Source organism: Sinohyriopsis cumingii, chromosome 18, assembly GCF_028554795.1.
Source record: "Sinohyriopsis cumingii isolate HCF-2022 chromosome 18, ASM2855479v2, whole genome shotgun sequence".
In the NCBI taxonomy this organism is placed as follows: domain Eukaryota; kingdom Metazoa; phylum Mollusca; class Bivalvia; order Unionida; family Unionidae; genus Sinohyriopsis; species Sinohyriopsis cumingii.
The window spans coordinates 5181231-5196335 of NC_142978.1; the positions used below are offsets into that span (position 1 = coordinate 5181231).

A 15105-nucleotide genomic window follows, 5' to 3' on the forward strand; every position below is an offset into this window, starting at 1 on the left:
TTGTTAAGAGAGTTGGGAGGCTATGAAGTGTATAGGTCTATAGTCTATGTGCATGGATCAGTGTTTTCTGTTATAGTTCATTTCACACAACATTGAAAATTTTATCCTGTCTGTAGCACAGTCTATTTTCAGGTCAGCGTCATTAAATGTAGCTAACAGTATATAATTTGTTTCACACAATGTATTTAAAACTAGTCAGTTAGCTTTAGCTACATTTAATGACGCTGACCTGAAAAATGTACTGAGCTAGGCCTGCATATAGATAAAATTGACCATGCTGTGTGGAACGAAATAGCATAATACCAGAAAGTTTGACATTGTATGCGTTTGTGTCTTTGTCTCTCTCGAAATGTTTTTTATGGTGTGTTCTCAAAGATGGATTTCCCTTGAGTTACTATGTTTTTGTTATAGATTTGTTGCTGTTGTTGTTGTTATTGTTTGATTTTAGTACAACTACGTCAGGCAGAGCAGAAGACAACGAGGGTTTCTTTCTTTAAAAGTAGTTCTGAGCGCGTGGACACATTGACTGAGACGACTGGTCTGAGATGACTAGACTGAGATAAGAAAAGTAAGGTTAGCAAAACAGCTAGATTTCTCTGTGGCAAGGGTGAGAAAAGCTGTTTCAGACAGAACTCAACCTGTGCGTGACGCTCGTGCAATAGTTATACCCAGTGAAGTGTACTCGATGCAGAATGCAAGAGGCGTATTTGTCGTATGTTAAGAAAGGCATGATGTTTTCTCACCCATGCGACAGAGAAATCCAGCTGTTTTGCTAGCCTTACTTTTCTTATCTCTGTCTAGTCATCTCAGGCAAGTCGTCTCAGTCAATGTGTCCACGCGCACAGAACTACTTTATCAAGGGACGCAACCATTGTTGTCTTATGCTTGGCCTGATGGAGTTATTTTCGGACCAAACAAGCGCTAACACGTTGGGACATTTAACAAAATAATTTTTTGGGGTAGAGAGAAAAAATAACTTACAAAAAAAGATAAAGATAAGGCAAAAAGAAAATGGACTACAACCTAGGAAACATCTTGACCCTTAAAGGTAGGAGAGCAAAAATCGTAAATATTTACCACCCACTGGGTACCTATTCCATGCATTCAGTACGCTTTTGGACGATGGGAGTTTCGCAAATTATGCTAAACATGAACTAGTAATTTCAGAAAATTCAACAAAGCATGAGTCAGAGGATCTTTTCATTTCTTTTTGACGAATGGGAAACAAACGAAATAAATGTGTCTCTGAAACTGAACCAACTTTCGTCGGAGAAAATAACAAACTCAGGAATGGAAATAAAAAAAAAAACACTGAAACGGTCAAAGAGAGCAGATTTACAGAAGTGTATGAACAATTTGTCACAATTTTTGTTTTAGAGCATGAAAATGTGAATATCAAACGCAAGACATTGGGACACATAAAAATACTAGAAATATATCTTGAGAAAAACAATGAGACACGCCCTGTACATCAAGTGCCGGCACCTGCCCTGAACGAATCATTTTTCCTTTCAATTCGTCAGAATGATGGAAGTGAATACGAGCCACAACACTGAGAGGTAAAAAAGGGCATACATATTGACTGATAACACACAACTGAATTTAAAGAATATTGTATGAGCAAATAAAATGATGCATATATCAGCTTATATACATTCAATTTGTTATAATATAAATCAATTTGTGAATGAGTGCAATAATAAATAACTAATTACATCAAAAATATTATGTATTCAACAATAATTTTATTCATAGTTTTAAAAGGTAAATTACCGTATAAATTAAAAAGCTTGACTGATAAAGCAATTTAGGCAATCGCCAATATGGATAACAAATGATATAAAACAGAGAGAGAGAGAGAGAGAGAGAGAGAGATTTCGCCCTAGGTACATGGCTTTTTATAATTAATTATTAGTTATTATTAGGTATGATGGGAAGTTTTGAACGATATCTGAGACGAAACAGATACAATTGCAGCTTGGTTTATGCCCTGAATTTTATCAAGCAAGAGAGGCCCTAAAAAGTTAAAACAGAAAGATTTGATGAAGAAAGGAAAAGGAAACAAACCCAAAACTATTGATGCCGTAACTAATGATGACATAAAAAAAATGTATGAATACTCTCGTTTGGGCCCCAGCACACCGTCAAGTTTACTGAACACTTTATGGTTTAATAATATTTTGCACTTTGGGGTACGGGGAGGGGGAGAAGAACACAGAAACATAAAGTGGGGAGGCATAACCTTTAATCAAGATGGAGAACTTAAACTAATATATTTAGAGTTTAACGAGAGACAGGCAAAGACGAGGACAGGGGAGGACATAAAAAACACAAGAAATGAAAAACCAAGGATGTACGCTAACCCTCTATTTCCAGATAGATGTCCGGTAACTATCTACAAATGTTTTATGAACAAACGTCCAAGTGACTTTTGTAACCCTGGCCATCTATTTTACCTTGCCCCTGTAACTTACGTGCATGAAAGTTAAGAATATTGCAGATGAGTATTGTATTAACAACCCTGGAGAAAAATTGATGCAAGTGTTTAAGATGAGTGAAGACAATTTTCAATATGACAATGTACAAAATAGGGCATCAAAAACATTTCCCTAGATGAAGGATATTTTAACACATCATTCATTTGTGATTTACCACACGCAGTTAGACTTTAAATAACAGTGTATGTCAATGGCAACATATACATTTCAAAGGAAGAACACAGTTTTATCTCCGAATGTACAAATGTAACGTTTATATACCTCTGCTATGATTCAGAAACAAATCACATACTTTATTTCTAACCTCTCCAGCCCTCCTTATAAATTAGATTGTTAAATGACATTTCACCCCGTTACAGTGTTCTTACACGAACAGTACGATGGAATGAGAAAGAAGTCAAATGTAACTGGTGGATACGTATTTGACGTGAGATCATAGACCAAAATTGTATGCACTGTGTATTCTTGAATGCATGTGCCAGAGCATGCTCCACCTGCCCTGTGAAAAAATAAATAAATAAATAAATAAATATACATGCATGTACTTTGTCTGTCTCTCTGCTTGTCTGTCTGTTTGTATATATGAGTGCATTGGGTTTAACCGCAAGTCAGCACAACACAGAGTATATGATGCTGATACAAATTTAAGCTCTAAGAATGTGAAGACAAACAATAAAAGAAACTAAAGATAATAAATGTCAATATGTGTAATTGTCCCTTAGCGTTCATTCACATGTTTAATTATGTTTCTAAATTTGTAAATATGAGGCAAATTTATAAAAGCAGAAAACTTATTTTTTTGCTCGCATTACTTGCATTTCACACACGCACATCACTGATAAATGAGGTGATATCATGTACCTGAGTTACTTTCATCCGTCAACTGTGTCATGTAGCTTGATATATAACAATATGTCATGTAGCTAGATATATAACAATCTGTCATGTAGCTAGATATGTAACAATCTGTCATGTAGCTAGATATATAACAATATGTCATGTAGCTAGATATTTAACAATATGTCATGTAGCTAGGGACACACGGTACTAATTATACGGAAGAACTGTGAACCAGTCTAGAAATGGGTGAAGAAATAATAGAGTATTTACAGGTTTGGTGGTCCATAATTGGTTAATAATGAAAATTAAAATTTTAGGAAAAATATCTTTTGAGAGCTTATCCTATATGTAATGTAAAAAAAATATTGACAAATTTCTACTGATGCAACTTTAGCATTTTTACAGGCTTGACTCAGGAGTACTCAATACTGAAAGTAGCACCTGATTCATTTGGTGCAGAATCAATAACACCTGTTTCATGCACATGTATGTAAACAAATTGCCGCGGGTCATATGGTGTTCTCCACACATAAGCTTGCACCAAGGTTAGATGTGCACAAAAAATTATAGGTGTCATTATCAGCACCCATAAATTTTAAGTTATTGAATTTTGAATATGATAGTGTTTCCATATGTTTACCATTGGAGTGGAATTAGTACCGTGAGTCCTATATGCGACCTATACCATAATAGGAGTTTGTTGTTTCCATGGTTACCACGTGCATACAGGGTATCAATTTGGTGGTTTTTACATATGACAATCATAATGGAGTCTTTTTATCATGGTTTGAATGTGATTTTGGAGAAAAATTCTATACAAAAGACAGATGGGGATGGTTTTATACACTGGAGAGTGGAAGTAGAAAGCTCAGGCCATAGGGAAAAGAGCATAGTATGGCCTGATGGCAGAATTTCATATGATGGTACCCATAGATTGGCCTATATGGTTGAATACCATTTAACACATGCAACAATTCCCCAAATGGGGGTGGGGGTGGGAGAGATTTTATATGTAAGCCACTTATGTCACAATCACTTATGTATCAGTACTGATCATTTAACTTTAGAGACACACTCAGCAGATCAAAGCAGAGAACATTGTAAAAATAAGGACTGTGCACAAAACTGCACATGCTGCATTGCCTCAACCTGTAAATTGAATTATTATATGTCGAGTCACATTGAATATCAATTATACCGGTCTTATTTCTTATCCTAGAATTAAACTCCTTGACACCTATTCTATGTTCAGCATGTTTCTCATATTGGTACATTACATTTTTGGGTAAACAGTATTGGAACTTTTCTGCATTCCTTTTGTTGAGGGAGCAGGGAGGGATATTTTCACTTAAAATAATAGTTTTCAACCCTTCATTCCAAATATAACTCTGCAAAAGTACTATCTGTATTGCATTCTTTACACAGGCAGTTTTTCTTCCCCAACCTCTCTTCATACAGTTGAAACATTCTTGATGTATAACTGCATGGTGAACATACTGCTCTCTCCCACCAAACTAGATCTCTTTTTTCTTCATGTACCAAGTCCCATGATAGAAAACCTTCATACTCAGGGTGTTGCAACTTGTGGTCTCAGAACACATTATTCCAAATCTCAACATTTGATTACTGCGTGCACTAAGCGATATGTGTTTTGTTCACCATATATGTTGTTGTGAATAAATGAAAACAAGCTTCATGTCAGAAATATGGTTTCATATTTGAAACAAAAGCTATTTATAAAACCTACATTGCTCTGTTCTTACCATCAAGTAATAGTAAGGAATCATTTAGCTGTAAATTAGAGCTTGCTATTTGGTTTGCCAAATCAAGGTGTATTACCTCCCCTTTGACTGTAATTGAGTGATTGCAATGTTTGCTTTGTTTCTCTTTTGTTCAATAATGTATGCATTTTTTCAGCTTTATATTAAAAAGTAAGTAATTTAACACTGCTTATAGTGGAAAGCAGCCACAGTAATGATTTTCAGACTTTTTCTTAACTTTTTATGAGCTTTGGGTAAATGTAGGTATATGTTTATGTATTAGACAACTTCAATATGCAATTCAGTTCTATTACTTAAATTTAACAAGTAGTGTATTCAGTGACAATTTGTATCAGTGTCTGCATATTGCATAGAGACATGAACTTGTCTTGGCATAGCAAAGTTTTCACACATTTCTCCACCTCCAGCATACTTAATAGCTTGAGTCATAACAGTTTGTGCATACACTTTCTGTCTCCAACATCAATGTCAGCATTATAGGAACTTTGGATAGCTTTTTCAAATTTGCCTCTTGATGTCCTTATGTAACATACCTCATGTTGATGTGTTATTTGGGTTGATATACATTCCCCCCACCCCCTTTGTTGTGGGGAACATTACCAGGCTTGAAGAAATTACTCTGTCTATTCTTTGCTTATTCACCCTTCCCCATAGTTTTATACTAAAAAGTAGCACTATGTTATTTAATTATTCAGTATAATACAGCTTATGGAACTCTTCCTTGGCTTTTATACCTTTTTATTAACATTTGGGGGTCATGAATCACATGTGATGATAGTTTAAATAAGTTTGGAATATCAGCATCTCTCGATGCTTCATGGGTGTGTGTATTTGTTTTAGTCACAAAAGGGCAATGGCCTCGTATCATTTTGACCTGTCATGTGGCACACTTATTTGTTTTGTTTGATTGATGTGAATAGGGATGCACTGTATGTTATTTCTGTGAGAGTCAGCAAGAAAAGAAATGCAATTTTGAAATTTAAAACATTTAAAACTTGTTTTATAGCCAGTGAGAGATGAAAATACAATGCGTCATGTAATTTGATACCCTGTGATGTCATACTTGCTGATGTCAGCATGCTTGTGTTTCTTTTGTGTAGCATGCATGCCATAGAAAGATAACATGAAGATACAAAGGCAGAAAACAATTATTTTAATAACAAGAATAAGCCATTAATAAGTACAATACAAGACAGCAACATGTAATGCGGATGCAATTTAACTACAGATATTGGTATCACATAAAATGCTATTGCACTATTATCCATGCACAAGCATGGCCAATTCTTTTTTACAATTATGCTCTAATATCAAGGAGTAAAATACAACTTTTTCAAAAAAAATTAAATCTGGTTATAGGACACACGGTACTAATTATACGGAAGAACTGTGAACCAGTCTAGAAATGGGTGAAGAAATAATAGAGTATTTACAGGTTTGGTGGTCCATAATTGGTTAATAATGAAAATTAAAATTTTAGGAAAAATATCTTTTGAGAGCTTATCCTATATGTAATGTAAAAAAAATATTGACAAATTTCTACTGATGCAACTTTAGCATTTTTACAGGCTTGACTCAGGAGTACTCAATACTGAAAGTAGCACCTGATTCATTTGGTGCAGAATCAATAACACGTGTTTCATGCACATGTATGTAAACAAATTGCCGCGGGTCATATGGTGTTCTCCACACATAAGCTTGCACCAAGGTTAGATGTGCACAAAAAATTATAGGTGTCATTATCAGCACCCATAAATTTTAAGTTATTGAATTTTGAATATGATAGTGTTTCCATATGTTTACCATTGGAGTGGAATTAGTACCGTGAGTCCTAGATGTATAACAATCTGCCATGCAGCTAGATATATAAAAATATGTCATGTAGCTAGATATTTAACAATATGTCATGTAGCTAGATATATAACAATATGTCATGTAACTAGATATATAACAATATGTCATGTAGCTAGATATATAACAATATGTCATGTAACTAGATATATAACAATCTGCCATGCAGATAGATATATAACAATCTGTCATGTAGCTAGATATATAACAATCTGTCGAACCGAGTAGCACACCAAATATATATGACAAAAATAAATCAACCATCTAAATATACCAAAGATATGCCTAACTAGTTTACTCACCTACTCGCTCCCTTCTCACCCACCTCTCACTCACTCACTAAATCTAACTAGTCAATTAGTAATACCTACGTACTGACTGACTTCTTGAATAACACTGAAACAGATTACAAATACCTACGTACTAACTGACTACTTGAATAACACTGAAACATATTAACTGAAACGCTGTGTGATAACAGTACCATTTCCCTGAAAGATGCATGCCTTAAATGTTGGTAGTTATTTGAAAGTTTGAGGACTACGCTCTAAAAAGTCAAACAGTTTCGTGCCTAAATCGTTGGTTAGTCGTAAATCTTAGTCGCTGTAATGTGCACGACTATCGCTCGAAGCACATTCCAAACATCTTTGGTATCTCTTTCAGTGGCAAAAATACTTGGAAAGTAATTTAGAAAAAGGATGTATTGGAATTTATTGAATCACTGGGTTAAAATAAAGTCGTGCTTTAAATAGAGACTTCATATTTGCTAATGGGAAACATACTGGGTGTTATAATTTGGTTGCGTGAATGGGCGGACCTGCAAGTAATGGACAAAATAATCCACCGTATTTCAGTGTTGTTGTTCTTGTGTGTGTGTGTGTGTGTGTGTGTGTGTGTCTCATGTATGATTTGGCCCGAGATGTTGTGATTGTTTTGAAACAAGGTCGCATCCTACATCACGGACATTCATGTATCGATGGGTTTTCTGTAGTGGCTATTCGTAGCAGTAGATTGCGACAATCGAGTAAAATGTTTGAACATCTCAGAGAAAAATAGCCATCTGAAGCATAGTTGGTTCTTTATTGACTCCAAAACGCTACATAATGTTTAGCATATCACAGATCATATTAAAGGAACTTACATCGATTAAGACGTTTCCTCTCGAGAGATCTGGATGTCCATTTGAGATATTGTTTGTATTTAATTATACTGGAAACACGGTTATATGTTGTGGACAAATGATAGTAGCAATTTTATATAAGCATTGCTCTTATTTCTGAGCTTTTCTACTTCAAACATGTTGACCAAATCTTGTAAAGGAACACATAAATAGGTTCTGCAGAAAACCTGATATGTTCCAAATGTGCGTGTAGTATGGTGTCGACTGAGGCTAACTCCCATCTAAAATCTCGTAAACCCGAGTTTCAATTTAGCGCCTTCTATAGATTAGGAATATTTTTGTTTATTCAACGAGGAGTTAAAGTAAGAGGTTTATTTCATATAAAGTGTCAAGACCATGTACTTAGATTAGTTATTCCAAATAGATATGATAATTAATATTGAACGAGTAAATCCAGCTAATGTTTTTGACAGTAGGCGATACATATATATCACTAATCTGGGAGCACCATTTACTTGGAATTCCTTGCTTAACATACATAACTTTGGACATGTTGACGACGATCGTGAGTTTGTGTTTTGAGTAACAGTTCACCACCACAGAGGTACAGTTAGTTTACTACTCTCTACTTTCTACTTAATTTCTACTAATGTTCTGCGTGTAGAGCTTCCATGGGAGTGATTTCGGATACTCGTCTTAATGCTGTACTTATATGCAAATAACACTGCGTATACACTTTCCATGGGGAGTGATTTCGGATACTCGTCTTAATGCCGTACTTACATGCAAATAACACTGCGTGTACAGCTTCCATGGGGAGTGATTTCGTATACCCGTCTTAATGCTGTAACTACATGAAAATAATACTGCGTGTACAGCTTCTATGGGAGTGATTTCGGATACTCGCTTTCATGCATTACTTACATGCAAAGTCCTAGGGGAATATACTGATAGAGCGGCTGTCCGTTCGCATTCAACAAGGAGACTACGTATTTCAATGTGCCGTTCAAATTGTAAAGCGTCTGGTTCGAGGAATAAACGACATTCCTGAAATAAATAAATAAATAAATAAATAAATAAACATTGATTGTTTAATGGATTCATTCAATGATTGATTAATTTATACAATCGTCCAGTTAACAAAACTGAATCATATTATGTTATAAAAGCATTAGCGTTTATCCATTAACCACATATCTTCTTAATACAGACCTTTTTTATTTAATTAAAGCTAAATTAGCTAAATATTGTACTTACACTGACCTCTAAAACGTTTGAAGGTCAAATTATCTCTATAATAACATCTTTACTGTGTTCATTTATAATAGCCACATGCATAGACAATTAATATAATTCAAACGTGATAACATGTTTATACTCTGTAATGGTGACATTTACATCCAAATCTGTGTTTTGATTTAAAAAATATACCTATCCTGAATAATACCTTAATTAGATTCCACTGTGATGAAGTGCATGGTGTTCACTCTAGTACTCTGGTACATGTAGATACATGCACAGATAATACACCAATCAGACAGATAATAAACCGGATAATCGATCGATCGATCGAGAGAGATATTCATGGATCAAACTACGTCAAACAACAAGCTCTGATAAATACAAATTTAGGCGGACAGCCATATAGGTAGTGATACAATTAGAAAGACAGTAGACCGAGCGATTTAGTTGACATACGTGATGCAGCATAATCCACCGTCTCCAGGCAAAGTGAAGAAACTGGTGGTCAAGTCAGTTTGTTTTATAAGCAGGTCTTGTCTGTTTGTTTTCGACATATTGACAAGAATTTGTATTCCTTCTGAAGTATAGAACAATCCAGGAAATCTCGTCAGCATCATTTGATGATCCAAGGGCTGGAGTCTGTTACAAAACAATAACAAATATTAATAAATATACTATATACGATTTGACTCTACTCCAAATTGTCACACGGATACATACTCCAAATTGTCACACGGACACATGCTCCAAATTGTTACACGGATACATACTCAAAGATTTTGTAGTACAATGTGAGTATTTATAGAAATAAAAATTATCTTCAAATTATCTGTTCACAATAAATTATATTGCTCTTTTTCTTTTCGACGCTTCATTTTGTAAGGATAAAAATATTATGATATCTTCCGCCATCCATTTAAAGAATGAATAATCTTCAAATGGTTTTGCAAATATGTGAAATAATGCATTCAGCTGCGACAAGGATTATATATACGTAGGTTTGCATTAATGGAATATTTTTTAAAATGTCGTACTTTATGGTTAAAATCAAAACACTAACAAAAGCAAAGTAAATAAAACATGTATCCAGTGTTTGAGACCAGACATGTTCCTGACTGATTCCAATGTTTGAGATCAGACATGTACCTGACTGGTTTCAGTGCTTGAGACTAGATATGTCCCTGACTGGTTCCAGTGCTTGAGACTAGACATGTCCCTGACTGGTCGATGAAAAGGAAACCTAAAAATATGTGTTCTATAATTAAGACCTTAAAGGGTTTATACAGATCAAAGACATTTATAAATATCACAAGAGACAGAGGAAATAACAGGTCGTGTAATGCCTCCTTCTCCACGTATCGCATATATGTTGTTTAAATTGAAGATAAACAAATTTCGTAGGCTATCAGTTATTTCTTTTTTACCAACGGCATGGTCAAGAAACATGAAGTCTATTGAATCTGAAGAAAACTTCATATATTTCGCACCTATAGCCTGGAAAACGTATCGCGAGCTTGCACGAATCATTCGTAAGAAATATAGCCATGTATGCTACATACATTATTCACGTATGTGAAAATAAAATATGCTTTCATTTGTCTGACTGGGTTATCCCATTTTTAGCTGAAACGTATGTAGAAGCTAAAAAACAATATAATTCCTCTTCTCTAATTCAAAACTTTTGTTGTATTTTCGTATATTTCAACACTGGTGACCACGTGACCGGATACTCATCATTAGTTATCAAAGGAAGGAAAGCATAGAAAAGAACATACTTCTGTTCATGAATTAGGCAATAATTCCTTATATATTGAGTATTACTTACAAAATACACTTCACCTTGTAATCAAATTCTTTCCAGAAATGCCAACGTAGGACAAAGAGTCCCTTTCTAGATTGTAAGGCAGTGTTTAAGAAATACGATGACGAATGAAGGCACACAAAATCATCATAAAGCAACAGTTACTTTAACATAATCTCGAAATCAGGCCAATGAAAACAACCATTCAACAATCCCCCGAATAATCTGGAATACTATAAGTCCCTGAGATATATTTCTTATACATCATCCATTCCATATATATTCTGAGGAACATCATCGGTTCAGGCGATTTGGTGTAATCGATAGTTTTCGAAACTCGATGGCAGCAAAATATCTTTTAGAGCTGATTTTTATGGTTCATGATATATTGTCATTTTCGATCACTGAATACACATAGACTATTACTAAAAAAGACTGCCATTTTCTCATATGAATAGTTTCCCCACCCACTCATCTTCCACAGTCTGAAAATATACGCTATCTTGTGGAAGAGATGCAATAAATAAACATGAAAGATCCTGGATTTTTTAAAACAATAAATAGAGTTTGACATGAACATTAGTTTCAGGACTGCACAGCTACGGTGGCCTAAATGGTTAGAGCGTCCGCCTTGGGTGCGGTATATCTCGGGTTCGATCCCCGACCGAGTCATACCAAAGACTTATAAAAATGGTACTAGCAACTGCCTCTCTTGGTGCTCAGAATTAAGAGGTTAGTGTTAGTACTGATCGGCCTGGCGTCAAGATAATGTGACTGGGTGGGACTTCATGCTACATGTCTGCGACATGATGACCCAGTGCTAGACATCACGATAAACTGCCACCTGATGACATCGTATCAAAATAACTAAAACTTTTAAAGCTAAGTTACAAATCTAACACACACAGACAGACACACACTTGCAGGACGTGTAATCCACCCACCCAGCACGAGGAACGACACAATAGAGACAGGGATGTGACTCGTCCTCATATTGAGTATGAAACTGGTTCCGCTCAGTAGTTGTAGTCCACTAATTTCTTACAAAGTTAGTCATCACGCATCACATTGGTATTTTTTTAAAAGTTGACACGCTAAGCAGAACACATCTCAGTACGTTTACACTTATCACTACGTTTTTTACAACTGTATCACTGTAACCTATGTTCGTGTTTGAGCGAGGCGTACCGATTTCAACTAACATTGTAACAAACGGGTGCACATATATCGTATAGGCACACTTCTACCGACTTTTCACCTTACAACATCTCTCTCGTTTCAACAGCCGTATGTTTTAAATTTAAAACGTACGTGCAATCCATTTCCTCCCACTTAACGACACCGTAAGACGATCACTACGTTACCGCCATGTTGTTGAGTTTAATTATAGTGGCGTGCACACAATTGTGCATGTGCCGTTAGCTGGCTTTCAGTATGTAAACAGCTGTCAACTGTGTGAGAGGAAATATTTTGTACGGTGTCCAATCACTAACACATGAAAATCTAATGTACTGATTTTACTCGGCATAGATGATCTGAGTCTATCTGCTTGTACTTTACCCTCCATAAATACTTTTGTGAACTGTATAAATTTTATATTTATTTTTGTCGAAACTGCTGGATTACTTTACTCCTTTTTCTATTTCCAGTAGAGTGTGTACACGTCAACCAAAGTAAAGATTTAGTCCATTTACTAAGTTGGAATGGGTCGTTCAGTTTTATAAATTTTTAATTTAAACTGAATAAATAATAATTTATCGTACATTTTCATGTATGTGTGAAACTAAATTACTCAATTTGAAAATATATTTATAAAGAAAATCTGAAGGGTTTTTTGAAACAAAATTATTTTTTAAAAAAAACGTCTACATTTATTTATTTTTGCGGTTTGACCAATTTAAAGCTCCTGTTTTATATGATGCTCTTTATCTCTCTCCTTCAAACACACCTACACACACGCGCGCATGAGCACGCACGCACACACATACACTGCTCTGAAGCGAAGAACTTACACAAGAAACGTGACCTTAAACATTACTGCTATATCAGTTTAACGTGCATGGTCCTCTTCCCATTATTATATACTCTAACAGCGGTTGTTGTTTCAGTCCTTAAAAAAATACGTAATGGAAGCGGTTGCAAGCGTTAACGGTACGTCAGCACAATGCAGGTTATATTGCGCCAATAAATAGTGGTTTTCAAAATTTAAATATAATTAACTGCACCATTTATTTTGTACAAGAATCGAGGAAGATGAAACATTCAAAATAAAATATAAACATGAGATACTAAACAATTAGACTGGAAAGGTCAATTATTTTTTAAAATATCTTGTATATTGATGTGAGTTTTATGTTTTACCACGCTAACGGTTTTGAATAACAGAATTTGATGTGTGGTAAAAGCTAGTACGTTAAATGGCAAAAATAGTCAACCAATAGTAAGTGAATAATGGTCCTGAATATTCAACCAATGGTAAGTGAATAATGGTCCAGAATATTCAACCAATGGTAAGTGAATAATGTTCCTGAATATTCAACCAATGGTAAGTGAATAATGGCCCAGAATATTTGTACAGATAAATGTTCTATACCATACGCATATGGGATTTTAAGAAAATAAACGATATGACCCTTACTTGATTCACCTTCACTCTCGTCAATGCCGAACGTGTACTTAAAACAACTTTCATCAGACAAAACAGGAAAAGAACCATTAGCGAAAAACATGATCAAGCGGATATTTAAAATTTGTTCCAAACACAATGGTTAATAGCCTAAAAGTGCGATTTACTGCAACTGCTACAGTTTAATCAACGTTCTTTAGGCATTTGGTTCTGTGCACATATATGCAACTATATCTGGATGGTCATGTGACTATACAACTTTGAGTTTCATCCCTACTCCTATCATACAAAGTTGTTAACAGCTGCGATTCTGAGATCGGTGGATCGTGCAAGTATTTTCAGTTTTCGCCACCTCCAGAACTATTGTAACCACCTTTACCCTCAATATTACTGAAGTTCGTTGTTATGATTTATTTAATAATTGACGCTAAATAGACAATGATCAAATATTATGCTTGGTTATAATTTCTTTTATAACTGGCGCAAAATTTAAAATGTTAAAGAAAATAAAGCTCTTTCGCTTACATCAACTTGCTTCCCGTGGTCAGACTCCCGCAAGGAACAAAACTCACAGTCAAGATGACGCTAAGCAAAAGAATGGTCATTTTCTTAGGCTGACTTCTTTTCTAGCAAACCCTATCCTAAAAAAATTAAGAAAATAAAAAAATTAATAATATAATAAATAACCACAAATATAACGCGAGTCAAACTCACTTTTATAAATTATATTGCATATTATTTTCCTAAAGATGATATATTATATTTGCGTTAAATCAACCCACACATTCTCTAATAAAATCTTGTACAATATTTTCATTTATCAGTTCGAATAAAAATAATTACACACTGCATTACGTGATTTTACTATGACACATGCCAAGAGACTACACCGGACATTATAAATAAAAAAACGTGATTATGGAACAGTTGCAGCTTGGACCGTAATGCTCTAATGCCGTCGTGGAACATACATACATACATACATACATAGTAAAGACTGACGGACGGGAACATATACAGATATATACATAGAGCGCAAATGGAGAGAGAGAGAGAGAGAGAGAGAGAGAGAGATGCTTGCCTTTATATCACGATACCTTTTCAATTAGGCTTGTCTGCTGCTAATGCCGCAATTAACCCCACGGGTTCTAATTTATACTACCTGTAGCTTTATTGCCTTTGTGATCCATATTAGAATAAGAAAGTCCATCCTGCAGGAAATTCATACGTATTTCGAAGTATTATATTACCAATTGGCCCAAAAAGGAGACATATATAATAAGATCGATCAAACATTGTGTACGTGACTTTTTTGACACTTAAATCCTGTCATCAGCGTCATAAAA

General features: G+C 34.9%; 1 protein-coding gene across 2 annotated transcripts; it reads right to left on the bottom strand.

The window, feature by feature from the left end:
- Window positions 1-819: 819 nt before the first annotated feature.
- Window positions 820-14471, bottom strand: LOC149775999 (uncharacterized). Of its 2 annotated transcripts, none has more exons than XM_089941038.1 (4): window positions 14285-14471; window positions 9789-9971; window positions 9015-9137; window positions 820-2997 (listed from the first exon to the last, which is right to left on the bottom strand). In XM_089941038.1, exons 1-4 carry the CDS (start codon window positions 14362-14364, stop codon window positions 2844-2846), a joined length of 540 nt encoding a protein of 179 aa, XP_089797164.1. In that variant the 5' UTR covers window positions 14365-14471; the 3' UTR covers window positions 820-2843. The 2 variants fall into 2 exon arrangements, with proteins under 2 accessions (XP_089797164.1, XP_089797165.1); XM_089941039.1 differs by lacking the exon at window positions 14285-14471 and adding an exon at window positions 12445-12508.
- Window positions 14472-15105: the final 634 nt, after the last annotated feature.

What these genes read in the sequence shown, in the direction of transcription:
- LOC149775999 (XM_089941038.1), bottom strand. Translation starts at nt 14,364, where the DNA reads ATGACCATTCTTTTGCTTAGCGTCATCTTGACTGTGAGTTTTGTTCCT. An exon ending in GGTGGATTATGCTGCATCAC is followed by an intron (nt 9,138 to 9,788) that starts GTATGTCAACTA and finishes TATTTATTTCAG; the next exon opens with GAATGTCGTTTATTCCTCGA. An exon ending in ATTCCCCTAGGACTTTGCAT is followed by an intron (nt 2,998 to 9,014) that starts GTAAGTAATGCA and finishes ATTTTTTCACAG; the next exon opens with GGCAGGTGGAGCATGCTCTG.